The sequence below is a fragment of the Podarcis liolepis genome (assembly GCF_965112155.1).
Source record: "Podarcis liolepis genome assembly, chromosome: 6".
Classification (NCBI taxonomy): domain Eukaryota; kingdom Metazoa; phylum Chordata; class Lepidosauria; order Squamata; family Lacertidae; genus Podarcis; species Podarcis liolepis.
The window spans coordinates 34,600,417-34,628,016 of NC_139559.1; the positions used below are offsets into that span (position 1 = coordinate 34,600,417).

The 27,600-nt window shown below is 42.0% G+C and overlaps 1 protein-coding gene across 5 annotated transcripts in view; it reads left to right on the plus strand.

Annotated features, from left to right (window-relative positions):
* The window catches only part of TRIM33 (tripartite motif containing 33), a 56,034-nt gene extending 38,907 nt beyond the window's left edge, over positions 1 to 17,127 (plus strand). For 4 of the 5 annotated variants that reach the window (XM_083508726.1, XM_083508727.1, XM_083508728.1 and 1 more), the window contains 8 exons: positions 1,387 to 1,450; positions 3,488 to 3,647; positions 5,095 to 5,441; positions 6,229 to 6,352; positions 8,595 to 8,669; positions 9,030 to 9,182; positions 11,888 to 11,938; positions 12,021 to 17,127. In XM_083508726.1, coding sequence (XP_083364852.1) covers positions 1,387 to 1,450; positions 3,488 to 3,647; positions 5,095 to 5,441; positions 6,229 to 6,352; positions 8,595 to 8,669; positions 9,030 to 9,182; positions 11,888 to 11,938; positions 12,021 to 12,233 — 1,187 coding nt within the window. In that variant the 3' untranslated portion in view covers positions 12,234 to 17,127. The remainder of the gene's footprint in view (positions 1 to 1,386; positions 1,451 to 3,487; positions 3,648 to 5,094; positions 5,442 to 6,228; positions 6,353 to 8,594; positions 8,670 to 9,029; positions 9,183 to 11,887; positions 11,939 to 12,020) is intronic. The other variant, XM_083508730.1, reaches the window with a different exon arrangement.
* The last annotated feature ends 10,473 nt before the right edge of the window (positions 17,128 to 27,600 follow it).

Genomic DNA, 27,600 nt, shown 5'->3' on the forward strand with positions numbered 1-27,600 from the left:
GAAGAGGCAGTGGGCATCTGTACATATCTGATTAAATTGAGACCTGCTTAAAGCAACCAGCAACTTTAATAATGACTGCTCCAAATACTTTAAAGAAATTTGATGTTTCCAGTACATTTTCTCAGGTCTTAACATCCCTGTTTTTAATTTCATCCAGTTATTTCTAGTAACCTCTGCAATAATGCTGATGAGCACTTCTTTCTCTCTTCCAGTGTCTGTACCTTTTATGTAGCTGTGATTTAGCCCAGTTTTTAATGCATGAAATAATTTCCCCTTCATGAAATAACCTGTAAATGAGAGGGCTATAAAAAGGAGTACAGCATTGTAGCCACCAGCTCACTAGAAAGAGTAACCCAGTCTGTGCAGCAAAAAGATTCCTGCTCAACAAGTCGCAAGTAGAAATAGATTTAAAACAGTATTATTGTGGCTCATGAGCCCAATAGTTTTAAAGTACATACCAGCAACTATTGCATTGTGACTACAGGCTTTAATCCTGTGAGCGTTAAAATTAAGTTTTCTCTACCACCCATCGTCATTGTTTCCAAGGCAGTTTCCAGAAAACCAAAGCAATAAAATCACAATATCATAATATACAACAATAGTTCATAAAATGAGTGCAATTGTCATGGCTTGTATGGAGCTGAACAGCAATCTCTTTTCATATCTGTTCCATGCTCTGGTGCTTCTGTACTATTTATATAGTCTTGCAGCTGTGTAATATTCTGTGCCAGAGTGCAATTGAAGTCCTGTTCTTGAAATTCATCTGCCACTGTGAAAATTCAGTCTAGCATAACTTGCCTATTTGTGCCACTGCTGTGGAATGTTGGAAGTAAGCGCAAAATACAGAGAGGAGGAGAAACTGGGTTTATAGACCTTTCTCTACACAACTGGACAAATGGCAGCACTAAAATTGCTCTGAATTATACTTCATACTTCACAGTGTGTAAGGTCTCTTTAAAAATGTATTGCTAGTAAATCAGCATTCAGTCCCGTTTTACTCTGCACTCGAACCTATTCAGTTGTCCTGATTATTCCCAGGGTTGTCGGCTTATATTAGTGTAGGTTCTATTTAAATGTATCATATGTTTGTGGTTAATATGCAGTCAGTAATCGTCTTTTAGAATAGTTGCATCAGAATAAAGTAATTGGGATTAGAAATCATATAGGGCTTGACTTAAGACGTAAGGAATCAGAGCAACTATTTCATTTAAGGGGGGGAAATTGTGAGATTAATTAACGTGAAATGACATTGAATGTAGAAGTTTTGAATTATTTTATTACCAGTGGTAATGTCTGTGCTGATACATAGGGTATCGCTTGCATCACGTTAGATGTGCAGTTATACAGCTCATGCTGCTGGTGTAAACAATGATTCATCCTTCTTAGGTTTATCCAATTCACACACCCCTGTGAGGCCACCTAGTACTTCCAGCACGGGCAGTAGAGGCAGGTGAGTTGAATGGCTTCAAAACCAGCTACTAAGTTATTGACGTGTATAGAGAACTAAATGCATATTACAGGATTTTTAAAAATCCCGTTTAAGAGACACATTGAGGCTTTTAAAAATCATGTGCCAAAAAATATGGAAATTGTAAAGCTCCCATTTTGACCACTGCACCACATAAAGAGGAAAGGCATTATATATTCTCTCATGTTTTGATCACTTGCATTTAGGTTCTATGCACACACACTTTCTTTTGGTCTTTCAGCCCCCACTTCTATCCTCTACTGCAGGGGAACAGAGTAGTTGATGACAGGGAGTGGCAGGGAGCCAAAGCACAAATTAAATAGGGCCAAAGGATTCACATTATGTGTGTGCTTTGTGTGTATGTGTTTATATCTCTACATACACAAACACATACCTTGCTTTGCTTTCTGAGCTGTTCACTGAGACAGCTCCTTTATCAGCATGGAAACCGAGCAAGCTGTTCATGGAGGAAGATTGCTCTTTTCTTCCCTGGGCAGCTGGGCAGGGGGACTCAGCCATGTCCCTTCTGCCCTATTGCTCCTCTGTTTTTACCTAATAAATGGGGGGATCTCAGGAAGGGAAGGTTTAAATCTCCCCACTTCACAGTTTTCACTCCCACCAATGCTGCTTAGCTGATCAGAAGGTAGTAGGTCAACTATGTGTAAACAGTGGCCTAGGAGGATGTAAAACCTGTGGAGAGAGTGGTAGATTCGAGGTTTCCAATCACTGCTGTACAGGTTAGGAGAACAGCCACTTGGGGTAAGTTCTAAATCAATGTTTAATAATATATATGCTTGTAAATTATATATAAAAAGGTTGATAATGAACCTCATGCTTTAGAGCCCTGTCTGCGTATGTTGAAGCAAAAGTAAGACCACCAAAGTTATTATTTATGCCTTACATAGCCTGTTGTTCCTGAAGGTGAACTAGTCTGTTCATATATGGAATGTAGGGGGCCAATGTGCAGCAAGGGGGTCACTGCCACTGTGGTGATTTTTAACTTCATCGTTGCTCCTAATCTAGAGGGTTGAAACATAAAGGGGAAATGCATGAAACGTTTGCTGAAAATTAGCACAATATGTGAAAGTACAATAAGAGGAATGCAGTATTGCGCTCTTCTGATAGTTCCATCAGTGAAAGTGTTTCAGCTTGCCAGATGGCATTATCCTCCCTTCTCCTCCTGCTGTTCTGGGGGTTCTGCTGACCATCACCACCCAGCAGGCAGAGGGGAGAGTGCTGAGGAAGGAGAGGGAAGATGCATTATTGCAGGCTTCCTCAACCTCGGCCCTCCAGATGTTTTGAGACTACAATTCCCATCATCCCTGACCACTGGTCCTGTTAGCTAGGGGTCATGGGAGTTGTAGGCCAAAAACATCTGGAGGGTCAAGGTTGAGGAAGCCTGCCTTATTGTGTAAACTGAAGCCCCTGCATTGGGGTTCTTGTAAGAGCTGTGGTTATTGAACATCTAAAAAAGCAAGCGTTGATGAGGAAAAATCAGCTCTGCATTCTTGAAAGGGAATTTCCACCTTACCAAACTTATAGAAGTCTTGAATTTCTCACTTTAAAAACAGTGCATGAAGTCAGTGAAAGGGACCCTTCAGTGGTATACTTGGATTTTTGAAAGGTATGCTTTTTATCAGCAAAAAAAGATCAGGAAACAAGACCCTAACTCCTCTAGCTAGAATGTTTAAATTTCAGTGAGCAATTTTCTGAAATTTGAACAGCTTGTATATCTCTCTCAAAAGATTCTCCATACCAGACTCTAATGACAGAGGCAGATTTGATATTTAGGAAATACTGATTTTATGTTTGGTAAAGTGCTAAAAATCCATTCCCTCTCTAATTTCGAACCACTTCTACAGCTGTAAAAACCAACTTGGTTATGATGCCTCCTAACCAAGTGCTTTATCCACTTACGGGCACAATTGCTTTCACTAATTATATGGAATTTTTAATTATTTTAGTTCTAGCATTTTGAAGTGCAATTTAAAATGTGTGCTTAATCTCTTTGCTTTCCAGCTGTGGCTCATCAGGCCGAACTGTGGAAAAGAACAATATTAGTTTCAAGACTGAACATGTGAAAGTTAAACAGGAACCAGGCACAGAAGAAGAGGTATGCAGTTACTCGGGACCAGTGAAGCAAGAAAAAACAGAGGATGGCAGGAGGAGCGCTTGCATGGTAAAAATCTATTTGTATGTTGTACAATTTATCATACAAACTATCAGCAAAGAGAACTGAGCGCATTTTAGAAAAGTTGTGTTACTTCCCAAGCCCGCCCCCTTAGGGCTTGCCCAATTCTCTCTCTCCCTACATTGCAGTATTGGCCAGTGAGGTGATACAGATGGGGCTCAGTTGCTCTCCTGGCTTCCCAACACCATGAGGGTCACTGCTTCCCTCCTCCTCAGCTGTTATTGTGCAGCAGGTTACAATGCCACTTTCTGTGGCCAAGAGTGATGATACTATTAGATTTTTTATAATACGTTATAGAAAAAGTAGGCATGTAGTCATTCCAATGCTCATTTTCTAACTCAGGAGTTATTTGGAGAGTTTCACGTGGGACTAGTTTGAAACAGATTTGCCACGTCAGAGATGACCCTTCAAAATTAGTAATTTCTGGCACAGAGGAAGCAAGCAATACACTACCTAGTTTCCATAGGAATTGTGTAGAGCCAGTATTGCTGGGTTCCCATCCCCTTGCACAATTCAAAACAGGCCTCCTATTTCAAAATATTTTAAGCTTGTTAAAATATTTACCATATATAGTGCACTGAAAACTGTACAACTTGTCTGAGAATTGTCTGCACATGCATGTGCATGTTGACATTTCCCTTTTGTTGAAATTCTTTGTTTACAGTCTACCCCAGCTTCATCTTTTAAAAAAAATGTTTTATCAATTTTTGAGAATGCAACTGTAAAAGGTCAGTAAGATGTACAAATCATTCAAAGAAAAAAAATGTAACTGTGACTTGTGATTCGAGGACCCGATCCCCACTTGGGGAATAAAAACACGTGGACACGGTATATTAGGTTAATGGGCAAGAAAAGGCCACAACTTTATTGATTACAGCATGTGAGAAGGTATTGGCTTAGGCATTGGACCATGGAAAATTGGACTCCACCCACTCGGAGAGGGGTGAGTCTGAAGAGGGGTTAACCACCAGTCGGAGGAGCCTGTTGATGCTAATACAACTATAAGCTCTCCCCTGATGTCACCGAGGGTCGTGCCATGGCCCCCCGCCACACAGGCATCGGACAGGATCCATGACCGCCGGATTCCTTTAACGGAATACCCAAAATTGAAGGGGTAGGCGATGGCCACACCTTACCCTCCCAAACAGCAACAACACATTCCAATGCCTAACCGCCAAATACCACCAAAGTTGTGACGGTTGCTACGAGATAGGCGAAAAAAACCAAGAGGCCGGTGCCAATTTGCCAATTGGAAAAAACTCCTACCAGTACAGGTTTGAGAGACATGGAGGACAGACTAGATTGCCTATGTTATAATAAAGAAAGTAGGCAGGGGCTGAAGGGGGTGGGGAGCAGAGAAAGGAATGTGGAAAAGGCAGCAGTCTCCTACCCAAGGCAATTTCTCATAGATTTTAATCTTTTGCTTTTATTTCAGCTTAGCAGTCCTGAGAGCAGCTTGACTCCACCACTTTCCACAAACTTGCATTTGGAGAGTGAATTGGAAGCACTGGGAAGTATAGAAAATCATGTTAAAACTGAACCAGCGGACTTGAGTGAAAGCTGCAAACAGTCCGGACACAGTCTTGTAAATGGCAAGTCCCCAGTGCGTAGCCTCATGCATCGATCAGCTAGATCTGGAGGAGAAGGCAACAACAAAGATGAAGATCCCAATGAAGACTGGTGTGCTGTGTGCCAAAATGGAGGAGACCTGTTATGTTGCGAAAAGTGCCCAAAAGTTTTCCACCTCACATGTCATGTACCCACTCTCCTCAGCTTCCCAAGGTGAAAACATACAGGAACATTGAGTTAGTCACAGTGAGATAGCAGCATCAGCTATCTTCTGTCAGCCAACAGCAGGGATGGGAAGCCTTTTTCAGCCCTAGGGCTGTATTCCTTCATGGACAACCATCCAGTAACTGCCTATCGGGGTGGCAAATTTGAGGAGGCTGCATTTGCCTCAGTGTTTGCTATGCACCACATGTTTGTGGCATCTGGGCTGGGCCAAGCAGGCATGATTCTGGGTCTAGTAAGGAGGATAAGTATGAAGAGATCTGTTTCTAGGTTTCAACGGGGGGCAGCGGTGGGATCCACCTGGATTGGGTTTGGAACCTGCCGGTAAAAGAGCAAGTCACTGTCTTTCCCTACCTATCAGCTCCTACCAGTTGGAGGTGCTTTGTAGGGCAACTGATGGGCTGTGTAATTTCTGGGGACAGAGGAAGGATTGGCAGTGCTTTTGTCCTCTGCACATGGATCAAGGCGAGGTTAAATGTCAGTGTTAGACAAGAATAGGAACCTGTTCAGTCTAGAGCCTTTGGGCTCCATGAAACTTTCCTGTTGGCTTCAATCCCTGAACATGCCAGGTCTTCCCAGTGCCTCTTTCCCATTTCTTGAATTAATAGGAAGAATGTAATTCCTGCCTGGAAAATGTGCAAACAGGACAACCATATAGGACCTGTGCATAATATAATTTATTCTAGTTACCAAAAAATGGATTTTCTACCTGTAGATTTTTCAGCACACTAGTACAAAAAATGCCTGAATTTCTGAACTATATTTTCCCCATTTTTAGTGGAGACTGGATATGTACATTTTGCCGTGATCTTAGCAAACCCGAAGTGGAATATGACTGTGACAACTTACAACATAGTAAGAAGGGGAAAACTGCACAAGGTTTGAGTCCTGTGGACCAAAGGGTAGGTTACGGATAATACATTTATCTTGTTTTGGAACTGTTCTTAACTAAATGCTCTTGGCTTTTCTTCTGCTGTGGTCTCTTGACTTAGTTTATACTTTCATTTACATGGGTAACTTTACTATATTTCTATATTTTAATTAGTAAGTGGGTGCATGTTGCTATAGCAGGGTTAGAAATGAAATTATTATTGGAGATAGTCCAGTTTTTAAATGGCAGTTGGTTTTAATATTTATGGCTATGTTGGGGGTCTACTCTAATTGTTTGAGCTTTCGCATCATGAACAAGAGATCAGAAATCATCTAGACTACTAGACTCCAAATAATCCAGATGACTAGAATGGATTGAAAATGTGACATTTTCACTTGGAGAAAAGGGTTTTTCCTAGAATTGACTTTTGTTTCCATTCTGATTGATTGATTGATTGATTGATTGATTGAACATACTGGCTTCCTTCAGGGCACAGCTTTCCTATGATGGCTTACAAAAGATCATTACTTTCACGTGCATAGGATAATTTAGCTTCAGTGCTCTTCCAAATGATTTATAGTACAATCCTCTTGCAATGCTTCTAGTCTGTGCCCCTCATGATCTTCCTTTTTTACTCTTTCACCTGTGATCCAAAGAGCTGTCCTTTTCGACCAGTATAGTTCCCACCTTGGCTTCAGCTCCCTCCTTAGATGGCCCCCTTGTCTCAGTCTGTGAAACATGTGCTCTAATGATGAAAAGATTTGGGAATTTTGAACACTTCCTTTTAGGTATGATTAGACTGTTTTTACTTTCTGTTTTCCAAAGCTGTTCACATCTCTATGATAGGCAGTAATTCAGCATGTAATGGAACCATAGAATTGTAGAGTTGGAAGGGACCCCAATGGAGCTAGAAGCACAATGAAGCTGTTGCTTCTGTCTCTCTCTGTAGGTTTCAGTAATGGCAGTTGGTGGCTGCAGAGAGAGATGCTCACAGCTGGTGCTGTATCCTCTGGCTTTGGCAATTTGTAGCAGTTAGAATGCTTATGGTTTGATTTTCATTGATGCTATATTTCATTGATAGCTGTTTCATGCTTTTTGTACCTTTTTTGGGGGGAGGGGTAGAAAGCAGGTATAGAAATTGTAAAATAAGTAAAATAATCACTCCATAAACAATAAATAGTCTTGCCACCTGTGACAATGGCTTTTTTACTAAAAGTTTTTGACATCAATGGTCTTGAACAACTGGTTTAGTTTCCTCCATAGAATTAACTGAAATGGGATTAGCAAAGTACATTCTGAGAAGAGGATGCAACAGAAGGTTGTGACACCTTCTCACAAGTGAAGGTGCAGTCTGTGAACCAGTTTCCCATAAAAAAACAAAACCCCAGAGGCAAAACTATCAAGAGGACTTTCTCTTAAGAAAGGCTTAAATAGTTGATTTTTTTAACTTAAAGTTGGTTGGATGCATGATGAAGGTTTCTAAAATTATGACTAGAGGGAGAGGAAAAAAATAGAGAAATGATTCACTCAAACTCAGAACTTGATGTCATTGAATGTCATTGATAAATTTAATGCACTTAATAACATAAAACAATGTGTGGCAGGTTCAGGATGGGCAGAATATTTCAGGCAGTGCCTTAGATGTTGCACTGGGTGTTGTGAATAGCATATGCAACTTTTAGAAAGAATTACATTTTTTGGATGATAGATCTGTCAGTGGCTCTTAGCTAGGAAGAATGCTTCTACATTGTGTGCTTCCCTGAAGTATCAGGCTAGTCAGGAGCTCAAGAGCTTGTTCTAATGTAGTGGGCTCTTTTTGTTGCTTAGAATATATTCTTCATGCTGTATCAAACTGCTGTCAAAACTTCCCGCAGCGCCAAAGGTTTTGGCATGTAGTACTGCTGGTTCGGGAAATAAATCCAAAAACCCCTTTGGCACATGGAATTAGTAGCCTGGTTCTTTGAATCTTAACCACAGGCTACACTTGTTCCAGGTAGTCTTGTTGAAGTTAGTGAGGCTACTGCAGAGTAGGAGGTTTATTTGTTTCAGTTGTTGGGCTTAGAGAATCCTTTATATAGACTATTCCCCTGTAACTTATACATTATCTGAAATGCTGCCTTTTGGAATTACTTCTTTTGGAAGATCTCTTGTAAACAGTTCAATAGGTTTTATTGCAATCAATTTTGCAATCAATTTATATCAATTTTGTTACATAAGCAAATGAATGAATGAATGAATGAATGATTATTTACTGGTTTTTTTCTCTCTGCAAGAAATGTGAGCGCCTCCTGCTTTACTTGTATTGCCACGAGCTGAGCATTGAATTCCAAGAGCCAGTCCCAGCCTCGGTGAGTGACTTCATGCATTTTACCATGGAAATGATAGAATGTGAAATAACCAGCAATTGACAGACAAAATTGTCGTAATGAAACTTGGACTAAAATCAGTGTGATTATTATTTTGTTGGCCAGTCTTTTGAGTAGTTTTATCTGTTCACAAAGTCATTTGGATGAAGATAGTTGACTGAACCAGAGAGCTCATGATGGCCACTAATTTTTTTTTATCACATGTTTTCTCAGAAGAAAGAGAGAATGAATCTATCTCTCTCTCTCTCTCGGAATATTTCACTGTTGCATAAATGAAATACCACCACATTGGATATACACTTTACTTTGACTTTTGTGACTCCCTCCATCTTTTCTCAACAGATACCAAATTACTATAAAATAATAAAGAAACCAATGGATTTATCTACAGTGAAGAAGAAACTGCAGAAGAAACATTCCCAGCACTACCAGACACCTGAAGATTTTGTGGCAGATGTTCGGCTGATCTTCAAGAACTGTGAAAGGTTTAATGAAGTATGTTAACTTCCAACCTGCAGAATCATTCTGGTTAATATGCGAAGCTCATTCCACATTGCACCTTTTCCACGTAGACTTTAGTTACAACTGCTGTAGGAGTTCTAGACTTGTGGTTCATTTATGTAGGGCTCCCACTCTATAGGTTGTATGTTTACATGGTTGGGCACAGAACTGAGTCTTGAGCTCTTCCCCAATTGTGCATAGAATATTTACTGTGAATGGGTTCAAAGCATATAAATACCTATTCATGTGATCTGTCAACCTACCTTATAGTAGACAGATTACAGAGTGGTGCTTATTTGCATATTAATGTATGCATATAGAAGAGGAAGAAGAGTTTGGATTTGATATCCCGCCTTTCACTCCCCTTCAGGAGTCTCAAAGCGGCTAACAATCTCCTTTCCCTTCCTCCCCCACAACAAACACTCTGTGAGGTGAGTGGGGCTGAGAGACTTCAAAGAAGTGTGACTGGCCCAGGGTCACCCAGCAGCTGCATGTGGAGGAGCGGAGACGCGAACCCCGTTCCCCAGATTACGTGACTACCGCTCTTAACCACTACACCACACTGGCTTTTTTCATTGTTTTAAGTTTTGGATAGCCCACTCACATACAGTCTACTCTGTGATCTGTAGACAATTCCTTGGCTTCTCATATTTTCAGATTTCATGTTAGTGAAATTGGTATTTGGATGGCTCAAATCATGTCTGGAAGAGACTAATATCTGTGTATTGTCTAAATATATTGCAAGTTTTGATTGAAGATTGCTTGTGTTTTCTGTAGAGCAAACCTTCCTATGCTGGCACATTATTGCCTGAACTGAGCAGACCAAAATGATAAAACTATTCCAGACAAGTTCCTTGAGGGAATCACTTAACGGGATAACTGCAAAGCTGTAAAAGCAGTGGAAAACAAAACAAGCCATTACAACTAGAAGTAATCTTACTTATAAATTAAATCAATTATATCCACTTATATATTATATCCATATAAATTATTTGTTTCATTAAAACATAAACTATTGTAAGTGAACTGTAAACAGTTTGGGGAAGTGGTGGTGCAGAGTAAATAAACCTTAAATAAAAGTGTGAAAGGTTTAGACATTCATGGTTAGCCATTGATCAGCCAACATAGCTGGATGGAGCTTCCATGTTTAGGAACAGTATATTTTTAAATACTAAAGTCTGAGGATATGCAGCCGAGGAGTGCTGATGCCTCCATGCCTTATTTACTTGCACCTTAAAACATCTGACTAGCTATTCTTAGGACCAGATAAGAACTAGATGGATCATTTGTCTGATCCTGCAGTGCTGTTCTAAACCTCCCTCAGATATTTTTACACACAAAACCAAATTAATAACACGACTTGAGTGCCCATTTTACTGTTGCATGTCAGTTCAAAAAATCCATTAATATAATATAAATAATACAAAACATCTATGATTGTGCATGTCTGGGATGTGGCATTTCATAGATGGTACTTTCTAAAGTACAGTACTCTCAGACTGAAGCATAAAGTTGTTACACACGCATCCTACAAAAATGTGACTTATAAACTACATAATGGGGTAATTCATAAAATAATATAAAAATAATAAAACAATGGATAGGGAAATACTTAATATGGACATGGGAGGTCATTTTGGCATAGGAAGACATTTAAAGATGCCTACCTGCTCGTGCAATAGAAATTCACTTGTGCAAGAAGACTTCTGTTTTCTCTTATGCCCAACCTTCCAGAGCAGGAAAGCAGAGGCTGTAAGCAGTGAGGAAAGGAAGGAGAAGCCCAGTTGTGTGAGCAGATATCTCTACTCATGCTAAGTTGGATGTCACCCATAGTTTCCACACTTAAAACTAATCCTTAAAAAACTAAATTTAGAAACTTCTGTGATGTGTGACCATACACTGTTTGTGGACATTCAGGGAATGAGACAGATCTTGATGGTGTTCTACAGTTTATAATTTCACTTGTTTCATGGTGCATTCAAGTAGCCTGTGCTTTCTATTTCAAGACATAAGAACAATAAAAGTGTAAAGCCAAAAAGGGTATGAGTCACTACACATGGTAGACTTCTTGAAACCAGTTGGGAATTGACCTTTTTAACTGAGCTAAACAAGTGAGGTGGAAGAGCTGTGTGTTTCAGAGCATACTGATGTTAAGGAATAGTTGAATCATTTGCTATGGAAGGAAAATGCTTCAGCTCTTAAGGGTGAATAGTTACAGCTACAGTAGGAAACTACAGCAATGAGGATGTCTGCCTCTTTTATTGCGGCAGTATGATCTCAAATGTTCAGGACTACTTTCTATGTGTGGTTACATTTTGTTCATCAAAGTGGACAAAGACCCAACAGAAAAATATCACATCACTTAGGCCATTTTTTAGGAGACATTTTCAGGCACTTGGATGAAAGAGATGACTGCCGAACTTCCACGTCACAGCTCTCACATCAGTTTGCTGAATAAATTTTCTGTGAGTCAAACAATACTGGTCTTCTGTGCTTGGTATCAGTTTCTGCAGTAACATAACTTGCTTAGGATTCGTGTACTGCAAATGCAGTAACACCTCATGAAGAGAGTCACCTCTACATCACTGAATTTTAAAAATAAAATGGTATGGTTGACTTTAGTCATCCAATCCTGTGCGGTCTCATGACTTTAGAAGGGATTATAATTTCCTTTTTTTTGACTCTGGTATCCTTTTTAGATGATGAAAGTTGTTCAAGTTTATGCAGAAACACAAGAAATTAATTTTAAGGTAAGCGTTTCAGACCATGCTCACTTGCTGAAGGGATGTGCATTACCAATGGGTGATGTGTTACTATCTTTTTACTTTTCAGGGTGATTCAGAAGTAGCACAGGCAGGGAAGGCAGTTGCGTTATACTTTGAAGATAAACTTACAGAGATCTACCCAGACAGGACCTTCCAGCCTTTACCTGAATTTGAGCAAGAAGAGGACGATGCTGAAATAACAGATGACTCCGATGAAGATTTTATACAGCCGCGTAGAAAACGTCTAAAATCGGATGAGAGACCGGTGCATATAAAGTAACCTGATTAAAACGGACCTAAACTATTGTAAAAAGAGAAACATATTTAAGTGTTCCTGGAATATTATCTTGCCTTCAGTGGCCATCTTATTGAAGCTGATAGTGTTCAGACAGTATTAGAATACAAAAAGCATTTGTACAGAAACATACTTGTCAAAAAGGGGGGGGGGAGCTTTCAACTTCTGTTCCGGTTTTTTTGTTTTTAGTGTTTGAATTTTCATTTTTCACTTGAGAATACTCCCTCATTTCTCAGATTTGTGTGTGGGATGAATGTTGATAAAGAAACGAGTTTTATATCACAACATTTGTATGAACAGTGAACTCTTGTCACTACTTAGTAACCATTTTTGAAAGACTGGACCAAGGCAGTCATGTTTGCTTCCATGCTAGGCAGCAGTTTAAACTGCAAGAAACCTTCCTCAAGATCCTCTTCATGCAACCCTAGGTGTGAATTGGATTGTTTTTATTCATCGTCTCATCTAAGTGGTATTGCGAGTATCATATTCTGCGTCAGGTCAAATAGCTGGGTTCTGCTTTCTTTTACTGACTATAGAAGTATCGTGACTTGATCATTAAAACATTTTGAATTGGAGAATGCAGGAGTGCAAGTTCTTCATATGTGCTTCATTAAGTATGGTTGCAGTTAATGCTTTTCGTGGTCTTGAGTGGAAGTCCTATGCACAGAATACTTAAGTGAGTATCCTCTTGGAATTTATTAATCCTATTTTTCTTCCCTTGAAAGGCAGGATGTTGGCTGCAATACTGGTTATATAGATCCTAATATCAGAATTAGACCATGAAGTTAATAGTTGGTGACTGTCCAGTCTTCCCTAATATCAGTTTCTGATAGACCACTATCAGCAAACAGTAACTTTGTCAACTACCAAATGTGTAAAATTTTCTGTATTCACTCTGTCTTATTTGTAAATAGTGGTATTGTAAATCCTTTCAGACAGCAACATTTGCTAGTCTGTTTTTAAGCTAATATGTATTCTTACTAATGTTCCTAATCAAGAACAGATTTGTAATATGTTGTTTATTTCTAAAACTGAGTTCATAGTTTGACGTTCTTTTATTATTCCGTTAGAGCTACTCAGAGTGTTCTTCAGAAGCAGCTTAAATGACAAGAAAAGAGTCTATTGAGACAGAGTTAGTTGTTCACCCTTAAAACAGAAAATTTGCATGGACCAGTGTATCAGACAAGCGCAGGCTCCCCCACTAGACTGCCCAGCTGCCAGGAGGGGCAAGGGGCAGCCGAGAGCAGCCGCTGCCCAGCACACCCTCTTCCCTGCCGTACCTGGGCTTCGGGCAGGGAGTGCTGGCTGGACAGGGTGCCTGGCGGAGGGTCTCAGCAGCCAATTTTACACACCCCTCTCGTCTGCGCCCCTGGCGGGGGCCCACCTCACCATCCCCTAGCTATGGCCCTGCTCCTGTACAGCATATTTTTACGACAGTTTCAGAAATGCAGACCATACAATGGTGACCAAAATGTAAGTTTCTGTAACACTGAGTAAATTCATCATGGGAAATGGTTCACAGCATATAAAGGAATTGATGAATAGATTCTATTGCACAATGTGTTGTTTCATTGATGCAGAGAATTTTAATAAAAATGTGTATTTTCATTTTCTGTGTGCAGACAGGATGTAACTGGATCTATAACTGGGGAAAGTAGTTAAAAGATACTTTATGGCTTTGATTGACTTTTTTGTATCATTAACATTGCATTTAGAGTAGGAGCATCCAACAGAATTTTTGGATTTACAAGGTGTTTTCCAAAGGTTTTTGCCTAACTAATTCTAAATTGTCTGTATCTGAATATAATTATCATTGCCCTCTTTAATAACTTGGTCAAGCATTCCTTTTCCTGATGGAAGGTCATCTGTAAGAGTAGAAGCGAGTCCTAGGATGAAGTCTTTTCCATGCATCAAGGGTAACATTGAAACTGGGCTGTCATGTTTTTCAGTACATTGGGTCACCTACCACAGACACACGCAGCACAAAAAATTAAAAGAAAATATGGGAACAGAATCATGGAGCAAGGAAGTTCTTATGTGGAAAAAACCGGCACAGATGGGCTTGAATGTTACCATCTATGCTCAGTTGAAGTGATAATATGTAAAAAGTGAGAGCTTGTTCCATCTGTTAATGTGTTGACTTTCTCACAAGCTCCCACAAGTTTAGTAGATGTGCTTTTAACTGACATTTTGGTAAAACAGCTGCATGTCAGTAAGGCAGTATAGAGCAAAGTGCTTAATAACATACACTGTATTTTCTAGCGTTCCAATTTGCAATGGAATATGCACCATGAATCTTAAAATTTATGTATTTTGTAGTTTCCTTGGCATCTATATTTTTCCTGTACTTTGAAGAACATTTTGACAACCTGGCTTTCCATATTACCTGAAAGCTGCAATTTTGTCAGCATACTTCCTTGTCAGATCTCTTAGGCTAATCACCCACATTTCCATGCTACATGTAAAAGTAGAAGACCCGTTCTTTTGAGGAATGTAGCTAAACTATATACAGGAACCTGCTTTGCTGGTGCTGGTGGCATATGGCAATCGTTTGACTTTTTTTGCAGTCTTGCAACTTTGCAAAGTTCAGTGCAGGTAGAGAATGGTAGTGTTTTGCAGTTCTAAGGATTTATTATTTACAAAAGAATGAATAAATAGCTTTTTTCATACACGTTGGTTTTTGGGTTGCTCTTTCCCTTTGATTATCTGCTTGGAATGTAGTAGATCAGAAAGTTCTACACAAATTTTACAAATCACTAGGATGTATTCCTGAAGGTAGGAAATAGACAAATACGTTTCGTGCCCCATTTTTAGATTGTGTACTTTTCTTAGTGTTCGCAAGATTTGTTCAGCCGAGTAAATTTCCTGCCACCTTGTATGTTTAATGTGCATTCAAGATCAACCTGCATTTGGCAGTCCATGGATGTTTGTGCAATAACTGAGCTATACTGGGATTGAGAGCACACTTTTGTATCTGGTTTGAAATGGATAGTGGAGCTTCCCTTGCATGCGATATGGATTTACCTGTGCTGCATAATTACAATATAACTTAAGTTTATTATGGTTCCAAATGGTCCCAAGATACTCTTGTCACTTAATTTGACTCTTGAGCTCTGATTTTAAATGTTCCTGTAAAATAATAATAATAATTCAAATCTCTCCTGTTGGTTGTATATGTTCTGAAAGTTTAAGTTAATCCAAAGAAGAAAAAAGGCAGTTTGCTTTGAAACAGGAAGGACGACAAGTATGCAGCGTGCTGACTGTGGACTTCTCAATTACCTCAGCAGGTCCCCTGCCATGTAATTACTAGTAATTAGTGTTAGTTTAACCAGCTAAGTATGTTCAGGTCTTACTTAACTGTGCCCTGGAATTAAGTGTCCTACCATTTACTATTAAGGCTGAATTACTATCCAAAAAAGGGTGTTTCCCCGCGCTAGCTTTTAAAAGTAGAAATGCTGTTAAATGTAGATAGCCTTTTTTTTTCATGTGAAAAGATTCCCATTAATACTACTTGATGTGGCATTGACTGTCGGCATACTGAGCACTGGATAGATGAGTGGAATGTTTTATAAACATTTCTGCAAGCCACTGCAACAACCAATATTTTTTAACAAATCACCCCAATTTGCCGTTCTGTTGTATAACTTAGTTTCCTTCGCCAGTCCTATTGAAGTGTAGGTAATGGCAACAGTATGTTGAAGTTGAGTATGTAATGTACTGGTTGTAGGCTTCTTCTTTTTCCGTTTTTTCCTCCTTTTTCTAGGAAAAAGCAATAAGACTGCTTTGTCTGTTGCCTCTTTAGCATGGCAGGAATCCTTTTCCTTTGGGTAGTGGTTTTATAGGAGAGTTTGTATGTGTATCACCCAAGTCTAGCTTTTAAAAAAATAATAAAGTGTGCAGTTAATAGTGTGGCATTTTATTTTAAAAATTGGGGAAAAGTTAACATATTTTTTTAAAAAGTAGGTGTTTGAGTAAATAACGGAGGTACTTTTTTAAAAACTTTATATGCCACAATTTAAATAGACATATTTCAGACTAATGCATAAGACTTGTGATGTCAGATATGGCCATCACTTTTCCTTTCCAAAGTTGCACGTGCAGTAACTCCATCCATTGTAGCTTTTGTGGTTTTTGCCTATTTGTCCCTCTCTCTTCTTTTAAAACGTGTCTGAATCAAAATAGCTTTGATAAATCGCTGTTTTGGTTCTTAACTTAGTAACTGATTTACAATTTAAAAATGCAGTTTGCCCCTTTCTATTTGAGTACCTTTAAAGCTGAGGAGCTGCTGCTTTCTTTTGACATGATTTGTGACTTTGTACAAAGAAATGCAAACATAGACCTCTCATTCCCCTTAGTGTGAACATAAATTTCAAAATGGAAGGTGATGCATGTTTGTAAAAGGCCTGCAGATGTGGGCATTTCTTCAGTTCAAAATACCATTAAAGATGTATATAACAGGTCTATAAAGATTTGTGCAATTGAAAGCCTGTTTTAATTTTATATGTAAACCTACAAATCAAAGGGTTCCATTCCCAATATTATTTCTGGTAATTAAAACTGGTACTTTTTGCACATAGTTAACTTTACTGATTCTTCAAAAAAGTGCTGTTTCTGTGGTAATGTATTCTCTGAATAATATTTAATTTTTTTAAAACAAGTTAACGTTTCTAATTGTTCAGTTCCTGTGTTTTTTGGCTGGTGTGTAATAAAGGCATTTTTTCCCTTTACATGATTATTTAATACATTTAGCAGCCTGTAAATATTTCTTGTTAAATGCTCTGGAATGTGGTGTAGCAGTTGTACTTAGAACAGTTTTAAAAAGAATTGTTTTGAAAACTACTTTGTTTTGGTTATTTCTATTAAATTAGAAAAGGAAGAATCTTTCAAATGGAGTATTCTTTTGTAAACTGAAAAGCCTTCCTGAAAATATGGACTATTGTTTTAGAGGGTCAGTTGCAACGTAATATTGGTATGGAACAGTAAACAAAAATGGGAGTATCTTCAACATTCCTTCAGAAATAATGTTTCCAGTTAAACTATATTCAGAAGACATCTGAGCCTTTCCAGTATCTCAGTATCGATGGATGTAAAATGAAGTATCTTGAAAGTGCTGTATAAAAGTAAAATCTTTAAAGTAGACAATTCCCCTTTGTGCTTTGATTGCAAATGGGACTGAAGAGAGCTCTTCTATTATGAACACATGTTGTGTTCCACTGCACAAGTGCCCTCCGCCTACACTTCACTCGCTGTTTTGCAACTGAGTATAAATATGTGGGCCTTGTGTTACAACACAGACTAAAAGTGTGTCATGCACAATTCAGATGATGTACAGTCATTGGCAAAGTCTTGAGAGTATAAGAATGGAAAGCAGTTAGAGAAACTAATCAATGTTGTCTCATAATTAAATGCCAAGAACTTGGTATGAAAGGTGGTCTGGTTTCTTCCCATAATGCCTCACGGCATCAATACTTCTATTTCCTGCTGTGGAGGAGGGGACCATCAGATGGCTTGTCTCTCTCGCTCCAGAAGGCACAATCATGCAATTTGGTGACATTCTAAATTGAAGTTCACCCTTAATTTCTTCCTGCCTAATTCCCAGAGCAGATCTTGGGTGTCTTTCTCTCATTCAGAGCCACCCTGGCCCTTTGTATTTCCTTCCTCTACCCTCTGAGGCAATGTGGGGAGAGATGACTGCCACTGTTGCTTTTGCTTCTGTTGTGATGGTAGAATGAGCAGTCAGCAATGCCCGATTTACAGGAATTGAAGTCAGCGTTCTATTTTTGCCACTTGTGAAAGAGTGAGCAGTCTCATTCTGCCAATTGAGACTTCCATGGAGGCAAGGGGAGCCCAGACTGCCTCAGGGTTCGGGGTTTCTGCTTGGTGCAGGCAGACCTGTTGAAAGTGGTGGATGAGCTGCTGAGGGTCAGTAAGGCCCATCAGGTTCCAGACCACCCAGAGGGATCTGCTGGAAATCCAAGATGCAGGGAATAAAGTGCACCCACAGCAGTATGACTTCCTTCCCAGAGCCTAGTAAATATGAAGGGTCCTCTCTGTCAGATCATCCTCCCTACACCCTGAAACAGATGAGATGTGAGGAACTAAAAGAGTCTGAGGGCTACTACTGTGGAGAAGTTACATGCCCTCTTCAGCAACTGACAAGAGCAGTGAGCTCTTAGGGTAGAGACAAATGAGTTTTAAAACTTTTTAAAAAATTAAACTTCCTTCTAGATGGTAGCCATATAGCCATATGAGCTTGTCCTTTCTCAAGTCTCATGAGCCTTAGCCATAACCATCAAAACATTATGATTGCCCCTGTTTTTTAAATCAAGGTTTCATTCAGTTCATTGACCTAATAAACACCTGGAACCTGCATTCCAGTTCTCTATAATTTCTATGTTGGCTAAGGCTTTTCCATGACGGAAAGACAATAGTGGAGACACTCCGGCATGGCAAATTCCAAGATTCTATGGATTTCATGGAAGCGTATGGTCATTGTTTCCTGACTCCAGGAGCTTCACAGAGAACTCAGATGGGCTTCTAAAGGCAATCACCATTAACACAAGCTTTTCAGTTCTAGTGTTCATCTGTCATGAGAGTTTCTGCCAAAGTGGGTTGCTTATCTTGTTGATTCACCTGCATTTGCGGGTGATTTTTCAATCACCATTGCAACAGTTTTGCTTTCAACACTGGCTCAAAAGTATCCAGGGGTCCCTGTAATGTAGTGTCTGTGGGTTTTTTGATGACATGTGATGGATTTATTGCTCAGATAAATCAGATAAATTCTTGGCGTCCAGCCCGCTTCGGCTGCTCTCGTGGCCAGGCCCCAGACTTCAAAGGCCACATTCCGAGGTTCTGAGCAAAAACGCAGAGATCAGCAGCGGCAAGAGAAAGCTTCAAAAACTCCAGTGCTTGCTTCAGTGTGCTCAAATAAAGTCCACTCAGGATCTTAGCAGCTAAAAGCAGTTTTATTTACAGCAAACTATCCATTGTCGAACAGCATCGTGAAAACACGTCCACTCTCCTCAAAAGCGAAAGTAGAGAGTCAGAACAAAGACTTGAGAGACTCGGAACTGACGTGGAGTCTCCCCCCTCCCAACAGTAGGCAGGGCGTACACTCTGAGCTGTTTAACCCTGTAAGCTCAGGTTCCCTTCACACCCCCTCTCGTCCTGCGCTACTGTGGGGAAAGTATGTACAGAACTTACCCCCAACTCCAAACCACCACAAAACTCCCCATGACGCTGGAAGCTTAAAGGTTTGGTAAAGCCATCGGCCAAGTTATTGTGACTGGCACAATACTTCAACCGGATCAAACCTGACTGAACACTCTGACACACATTTTGGAAACGTATGTCCAGATGCTTGGTTCTGGCCTTAAATTGCGCAGATTCAGCCAATTTCAAACAAGGTTGATTGTCTTCCCAAACCGTGATGGGCAAGCTACAATCTCCATAGATCTCTTGCACCAAGCATCTATAGAACTCTAGTTCCCGGCACAAATCTGACAGTGCACTGAATTCAGCCTCAGTAGAAGACAGCGCAATGAGACTTTGCTTCCGGGACTTCCACCCAATTAGTGACTTCCCAAACTTTACCACCAACCCAGACACAGACTTGCGGTCCTGCAAATTCGCCCAGTCACTGTCCGCATAGCATGTGAGCTTCGCCTCACCTTCAGCTGGCAGCTTAAGACAGAAGTCTTTGGTATGCTGCAGGTAGCGCAGTACCCGCTTGATACCGTGCCAAGCACTCACACTGGGCTTTGACGCTTCCCTACTTAGCAGGTTGGTAGCAAAGGCAATGTCCGGTCTGCTCCATTGGGATAGATACAACAGACTACCTAGAGCTGACTGAAAGAGCTCAGCATTCTCGAACTCTGCACTTTCTGCTTGCTGGCTCTCTTTCACGAAGTTCGTCTCCATGGGTGTCCGAACTCCTGCACAATCGGACATTCTGAACTTCTCAAGCAACTGCTCAATCTTGCCTTTCTGACTGAGCAAGAAGCTACCATCCTCAGTTCTCGCTATCTGGACACCTAGGTAGATCTTTACTGCACCCAGGTTCTTAAACTGAAACTGTTTCCCTAGCTCTTTGGCAAACTTCTGTACCTGTTTGTCTGCCTTTCCAATATGGATGATGTCATCAACATAAAATAAAACCAGTTCCTGTGAGTCTCCTGATCCTCTAAGGAACAGGCAACTGTCAGCAAGACTCTTCCTGAAACCTAGCTTCTCCAAAGCTTCATTCAGGCACAAGTTCCAATTCCTGGCCGACTGCTTCAGGCCGTAAATTGACTTGTGAAGTTTCCACACAGTACCTTGCTCAATGCCCTCAAACCCTGGAGGAGGAAGCATGTACAGATCCTCCTGGAGGTCTGAGTTCAAGTAAGCAACATCCACATCAAAGTGATGCACCAGCAACCCTCTTTGTGCAGCGATGGCCAAGAGCAAACGTAGAGATTCACTCCTACAGGTGGGAGCATAAACTTCCGTATAATGCAACCCCCTGCGCTGCGTGAATCCTCTCGCCACTAATCTGGCCTTATACTGCGGTTCTCCTGTCGCTGTGGGCTTAAGACGGTAAACCCAGCGGCTACCCACTGCCTTTTTGCCCACCGGCAACTTCGTGAGGGAGAACACACCTAAAGACTCCATTGAGTTCATCTCCTTCTGCATCGCCTCATGCCATTTTCTGGCTTCTTCCTGAGGCAGTTTCTGAACATCCTCAAAACTCTCGGGTTCACACTGTGCCATTCCAACCCACACACTAGTGACGGCAAACCTATCAGGAGGTTTCCCCTTGGTCGTCCGAGTTGATCGACGCAGCACTACTTCAGGAACCCCCTCTGACCCACTAGGGCCAGCCAGAACGTCCTTGGCATCAGAGAGCTCCCCCTCTGACTTACTGCGCCTTCTGGACTTCTCAGCCGAACCTGTGGGGGAAGATGGAGCACTGCGTTGCTCAATCTTCACAGCCTTGGGAGAAGTTCTCCCCTCTGCCTGCACTGGCTCTGGACTCTGAGCCACAGTAGCAGGTTCAACCTCTTCCTCTTCTTCATCAGCAGAGTCAAGCAGACTCTCTGACAGGATGTCAGGGTTCCCATGTATCCTTGCCCAGCCATTCTGCTCACAGAATTCAGCACTGTTGCTGAGCAGAATCCTGGACTGATTCCCTGACGGATACGCAAACCTCCAACCCTTGGTCCCTGGCTCATACCCACAAAAAATCATCTTTTGGGACTTGGGTTCACCTTTCTTGCGTTTGGCTTTTGGTATCAAAACCCACGCTTCACAACCGAATACACGAAAATAGTGTATTTTCGGTTTCTTTCCATGCAGCAAAAAGTACGGGGTGTCACCTACCACTGAATTGAACGACCTGTTCAGAATAAAGTTGGCCGTTCGCCAAGCCTCTCCCCAAAAACGCTGTGGGAGCCCGGCATCAAACAAAAGAGCTGCGGACATCTCCCCTAGAGTCCTGTTCCGTCTTTCCGCAATCCCATTCTGTTGGGGACTGTGCGGAGAAGTCAACCTGTGTTGAATCCCCTTTTTGCGGAAGAAACTTTGCAGTGCAGACCCGGTGAACTCCCCACCCCGATCGCTCTGAAAGTTTTGCACCCGTGTGGAAAACTGCAGTTCCACAGCCGCAATCCAGTCTTTGATTAGCGGTGCAGCTTCACTTTTGTGTCCGATCGTGAAGGTCCAGGAGTTGCGCGTATGGTCATCAATCAGAACCAGCGCATATTTGGCTCCTCCCATACTGGTCACAGCCATCGGCCCAGACAAATCTGCATGAATTAACTGAAAAGCCCTAGTGGTCACCCTCTCAGACCTAGGGTATGTGCACGTTTTCACCTTTGCGGACTTGCAAGCTCTGCAATCTAGAAACTTAGCACATGATTTCATTTTGCACCCTTGCGTATACTCTGGGATCTTTTTCACTGACCCCCAGGACACGTGTGCCATGCGTCTGTGCCAGAGGTGAGCACACGCATCATGAACTGGAACGTTGGCACACTGTGCTTGCGCCTCCTCCGCGTCACCTGGACCTGCAAAAGAAGCATTCAATACAAACAACCTGTCTTTACATTCAACACTGACTAGGTGCTGTCCATTCTTAGAAATAGAGCACTTATTGTCTTCAAAACACACTCTGTAGTTCTCAGCAAGAAGTGCGCTGACAGACAGCAACGCGCAAGACAGTCCTGGAACAACATAAGCCTGGATTGAATCCTGTAAGAAAGAACAAAACAGTGAGCCAGTCTGTGTGAGCGGGTGTCTAGTCCCATCTGCTAAACAGACAGTCTTCCCAGAAGTTACAGAGGTGCAGTTCTCTAGGACTCCTGCAGATGGCACTAGATGATGGGAAGCTCCACTGTCTATGACAAAAGTCAGCACAGCATCCTGTTGACAACTCTTGACTGTAGCCATAGACGCTGCCAAATGTTTATGTTCAGTGTCTCTGCCAGCTGCCTTCGGCTTGCCTTTCCCACGCTTTGAAGAAGAGCCCTTTATCTGGTTGCTACGGGAGACGGCCTTCGGCTGTTCCTGTGCCTCCACTGGACATTCTCTCACCAGATGGGAGGGGGAGCCACAGCGATAACAGCGGCGCGTAGCAAAAGCTCTCACTGTCTCTCCTCCGGCCCTTCCTGCATTCCCTGCACCCCCACTCCTGGGAGCACAGCCTGGGCCTGGAGCTTTCCCCCCAGCTCTCTGTCTGCGTGATTCTTCATCGCAGAGACGGCCCGCGACGTAATCCAGATTTAGTTGGTCAGCCGGCATCGCTTCCAAGGTCAGACACAACGTCTCATAGCTCCTGTCCAATGAGCTCAAAAGAATGTACACTTTGAGCTCCTCAGAGAGAGGGACCTGTAACTGCCGGAGCCTGTTGAACGCTGCCAGCATTTGGGTTATATGCTCCTGCATTGACCCCCCCGGCTGAAGCTTCAACTCAAAAAGGCTCCTAGTAGTATGGATTTTGGCCCCAGCCGTCGTTCTCTGGTGGACACGCTCCAAAGCGTCCCAGACGGCTTTTGCAGTGGTCAAACCATCAACATGAGGGAGCTGGGATGAGTCCAGGGCAAGGATTAAAAGCCCATAAGTCCTCTGGTCCCTTCTCTGTGCTGTAGCTGCCTGTACTCTGGCTGCCTCATCAGCACCAGCAGCTGCTGGGGTAGGTTCACGTTGAACACAGCTCCACAGGCCTTTCCCTGTGAGCCACGCCCGTGCTCTTCTTGACCAGTCCTCCCAATTTTGCTGATTTAATCTTTCAAAGGGGACGTTGAAACTCTCCTGGAGTTCTGCCATCTCCTCCCCCGGTCCCCCCTTGGGGCTTTGGAGTACTCACATGTACCAACCGGCTCCGAGGATAGGCTTGCGGCGTCCCTTTGCAGCACACAGCTTGCAGTCAGCCTCCCTGCGTTCTCCCAGGCAGAGCCTCAACGCAGGACTTTTGCCTCCGGCAGCAAAAACAGCAGCTTCTCAGCACACAGCACTTCAAAGCTTTCTCTAATTGCAGTAACTGACATCCATAACCTGATGACATGTGATGGATTTATTGCTCAGATAAATCAGATAAATTCTTGGCGTCCAGCCCGCTTCGGCTGCTCTCGTGGCCAGGCCCCAGACTTCAAAGGCCACATTCCGAGGTTCTGAGCAAAAACGCAGAGATCAGCAGCGGCAAGAGAAAGCTTCAAAAACTCCAGTGCTTGCTTCAGTGTGCTCAAATAAAGTCCACTCAGGATCTTAGCAGCTAAAAGCAGTTTTATTTACAGCAAACTATCCATTGTCGAACAGCATCGTGAAAACACGTCCACTCTCCTCAAAAGCGAAAGTAGAGAGTCAGAACAAAGATTTGAGAGACTCGGAACTGACGTGGAGTCTCCCCCCTCCCAACAGTAGGCAGGGCGTACACTCTGAGCTGTTTAACCCTGTAAGCTCAGGTTCCCTTCACATTTTTAAGTAGTAAAATAATTTTCAGGTTCACGTTGATTGTGGGAGAGTAGATCTTGTACAATTGGTACAATCACAATCACCATGTGCAGCTAAGGGAGTGGTTTGACTTCACCTCCAGAGGCACACTCCATTGTCTCTTGAGACATACAGCTGCCAGGAACAACAGGGACCGTGGGACTGTTTTTACTCCCCCCTCCCCACTATGCTTTTGTTCTTATTTCTACTCTAGTCTATTTTGATGGGTGCCTTGCTGTTCTTGAGTAGTATTCTGTTAGCTGCGGCACTTGTGAACTGAGGGTTGGCTACTATCTCAACTCAGGGTGCCACCCCATCCATCCCTTTGCATAATCTTCCCTAGTGGAGTGAGTGGCAGGGACAACCCATCTAAGGCTTCATCCCTTACAGAAAATGACTTCCTGTGGTCAGTCAAGCATTCACTTTGTGTGTGCGTGCTTTGATTATTAAGCTAGTTTATTCAAAATAAAAGGACGCACATTTTATCTGCTGTAAAAGCAACACAACGTTGGCCATTGAATACAGTTTGCGGTTGCCTGTTACCCTACAGAGTTATACAAACTCGCCTCTTGCAGCTGACCGCCATGCTGAACTGCTTGCTGCTGAAGGTGGCTCTGGGCCAGCTGGGCAGTGCCGTGAGTTGCTCAAGCAGCAAGCACAAAGCATTCTTCTCTTTGCAATTGAAGGGCAAGGCTTAGTCTTGCCAGTCCATCTGCTCCTGCTGCTTCCAGCCCATCTGCTCCATCACATAATGCCCTGTTCAGCCTGGCTACCTTTGTGGCCAGGCTTGTGAGCTTTCACCATTCTGTTGTGCTGTCTCAATTTGGTCCCCTGGGAAAGGCCAGGCACCTCTTGTCTTGCTGCTTTACTAGGTACTTTTGGTAGGAAAAATTCTGAATTTTCAGCTTTTGAGTTTACATGTACAGATCTTTCCCTTCCTTTTATTACACATACATGTACAGATCTCTCCCTCCCTTTTGGCTGCTAGTGTAGTGTAAAATATTACAGGCAATGACAGAACTGGACACACCAATATGCAAGAGACTTCTCCAGGCAGGTGCTAGCTTTATCAGGGCTGTGTATATTCTCTGCCTCTTGCCATGGCGGGAAGAGGGCCTAGATGAACTTTTCTGACTCTTTTTCACCTTTACCCATTCCCATCCAGGTGTAGATATGATGGATGATAAATCTCCGTGTAGAGAGGCTGTAATGCCTCCTAATAATGCCAGTTGATTGGGGTTGAGCTGGTCCTATTATGTCCTATTAGGCTACCACCAAAGAGGTCTGGTTGCCCATGGCACACTGGTTGCAGCAATAGACTGGAATAGCCATTCCATGAATACCTGACTAAACAGGAAGGTTTAAACCTGGCACTGAAATGTCAGTTGACTTCTGAGCGCATTCCATCACTGAGGTACCAACCCTGAGAGTTTGAGAGCTGTCTTCTCAAACTTTCAGCTACATAGTGGAGGATTTCTGGAAGAAGCACCACTAGAACATAGAAGGGAAGTTTTGAAATCTTGTATTGCTTCTTGTTGGATTTTTGTTCTTAAAGTAATCTTCCTTTAGATTTGACAAAAATGAAGTCTTGTGACACCTTAAAGACCAGTTGAATGTGGCATGAGCTAGAGTCAGTTTCATCAGATGCATGAGGTAAAATATTAGTATATTTGGGTTGCACCACAGTGGTAGCATCTATTTTTGTGGACTTGTAGTTTAAAAGACACTGCTTGTTTTGCAGGGCTGTGGCTCTCCTGAAACAACTGCTTCTTGGCAGCCTTGCGAATTTTGTATAGTTTTTTTTTCATTCTCATTTTTATTGTGTGCACTTTGTTAATTAGTTTTTCAACTCTGAAGTGGAAGCTTGGCTCAGAATATTTAGAAACTATTTCCAATAGAATCTGGGAACTAAATTCTCAGATTAAGTTCTCAGATTAAGACTGGGAGGTGTGTGTGTGTGCACATGGATGTTTGTGTGATGGTTGGAGTACAGCATATGTAGACAGCTAAGATTAACTGTTTTTGAGCAAAACCAACAAAGCCTTGTGGCACCTTTAAATCTAGTATGTTTATTATGGCATAAGTTTTCATGGAGATACCCTTTAGGATGAAATATCATACAGAGATGCATTTTCTTCCTGGTGCCAGCAGAGAGCACTCCAGGCATTCTGGACTTTGTTAAATCCAGAACTTCCTGCGAAAGAAAATTCCTCTCTGAAAGCAGAGACTCATTATTCCTGGATCAATTGTTTCTACTGGAGCATGAATTTCTATACAGGGTTTGTTGGTTTTTAAATAAAATATTTGATAGCCCACCTGTCAGTTTTGAAACTCCTGTTTTGTTTTAAAAACAAGTTCACAAAGCAATAAAAATATATTAATAAAAGTGGCAGGCAGATAAAAGAAGCAAATAGCATGAACTAAAAGAGCTCACAACCATGGCTAATCATATAAATCTCTACCATGTATCCCCTTAGCTGCCTTTTTTCCTAAACCAAAAAGGCCCAAATGTTATAATATTTCCTCATAGGGGAGATGCTCCAACCCCTTTGAATTGCTACTTAACAAACGATCATAACTCTTTTGGGGATTACAACAATAAATTCATGTGCAGGAAGAGATGTGATGATAATGACTCTGCCTGCCAGAGGATTGTGAACCTCTTATCCACCCCAACCCCCTACAGGCCCACTCCATGCTTGTGAGAACCACTTGCCTGAACACACTACAGCACTTAACTGCTTCTTCAGTCCTCGGAAAGAGTCCTCTGAGAAGAGTCATATTAATCATCGTCTTCATCTCTACTGGGCCTTAGTTGTGTGGCTCACTCTGCTTATTTCTCCCTTCTCTTCAAACCTATAAAAGAGCAAAATGCTAGAACCTCTTTGCAGTGGAAGGTTATGGCGTTGCACAAATGTGTATACACCCATGGGTAAAGGTAAAGGACCCCTGGACGGTTAAGTCCAGCCAAAGCTGACTGTGGGGTTGAGGCTCTCATCTCACTTTCAGACTGAGGGAGCTGGCATTTGTCTGCAGACAGCTTTCCGGGTCATGTGGCCGGCATGACTGAACCGCTCCTGGCGCAACGGGACACCGCGACGGAAACCAGAGCGCATTGAAACACTGTTTACCTTCCCGCTGCAGCAGTACCTATTTATCTACTTGCACTGGCGTGCTTTTGAACTGCTAGGTTGGCAGGAACTGGGAAGGAGTAATGGGACCTCACCCCATTGTGGGGATTCGAACTGCTGAGCTTCTGATCGGCAAGCCCAAGAGTCAGTGGTTTAGATCACAGCGCCACCCATGTGTGTACACCCAATGCTTGCGGATTTGGTGGGGAGAAGAAAATCTCAGTAATCAAGAAAGCGGAACAAAATCCCCCCCT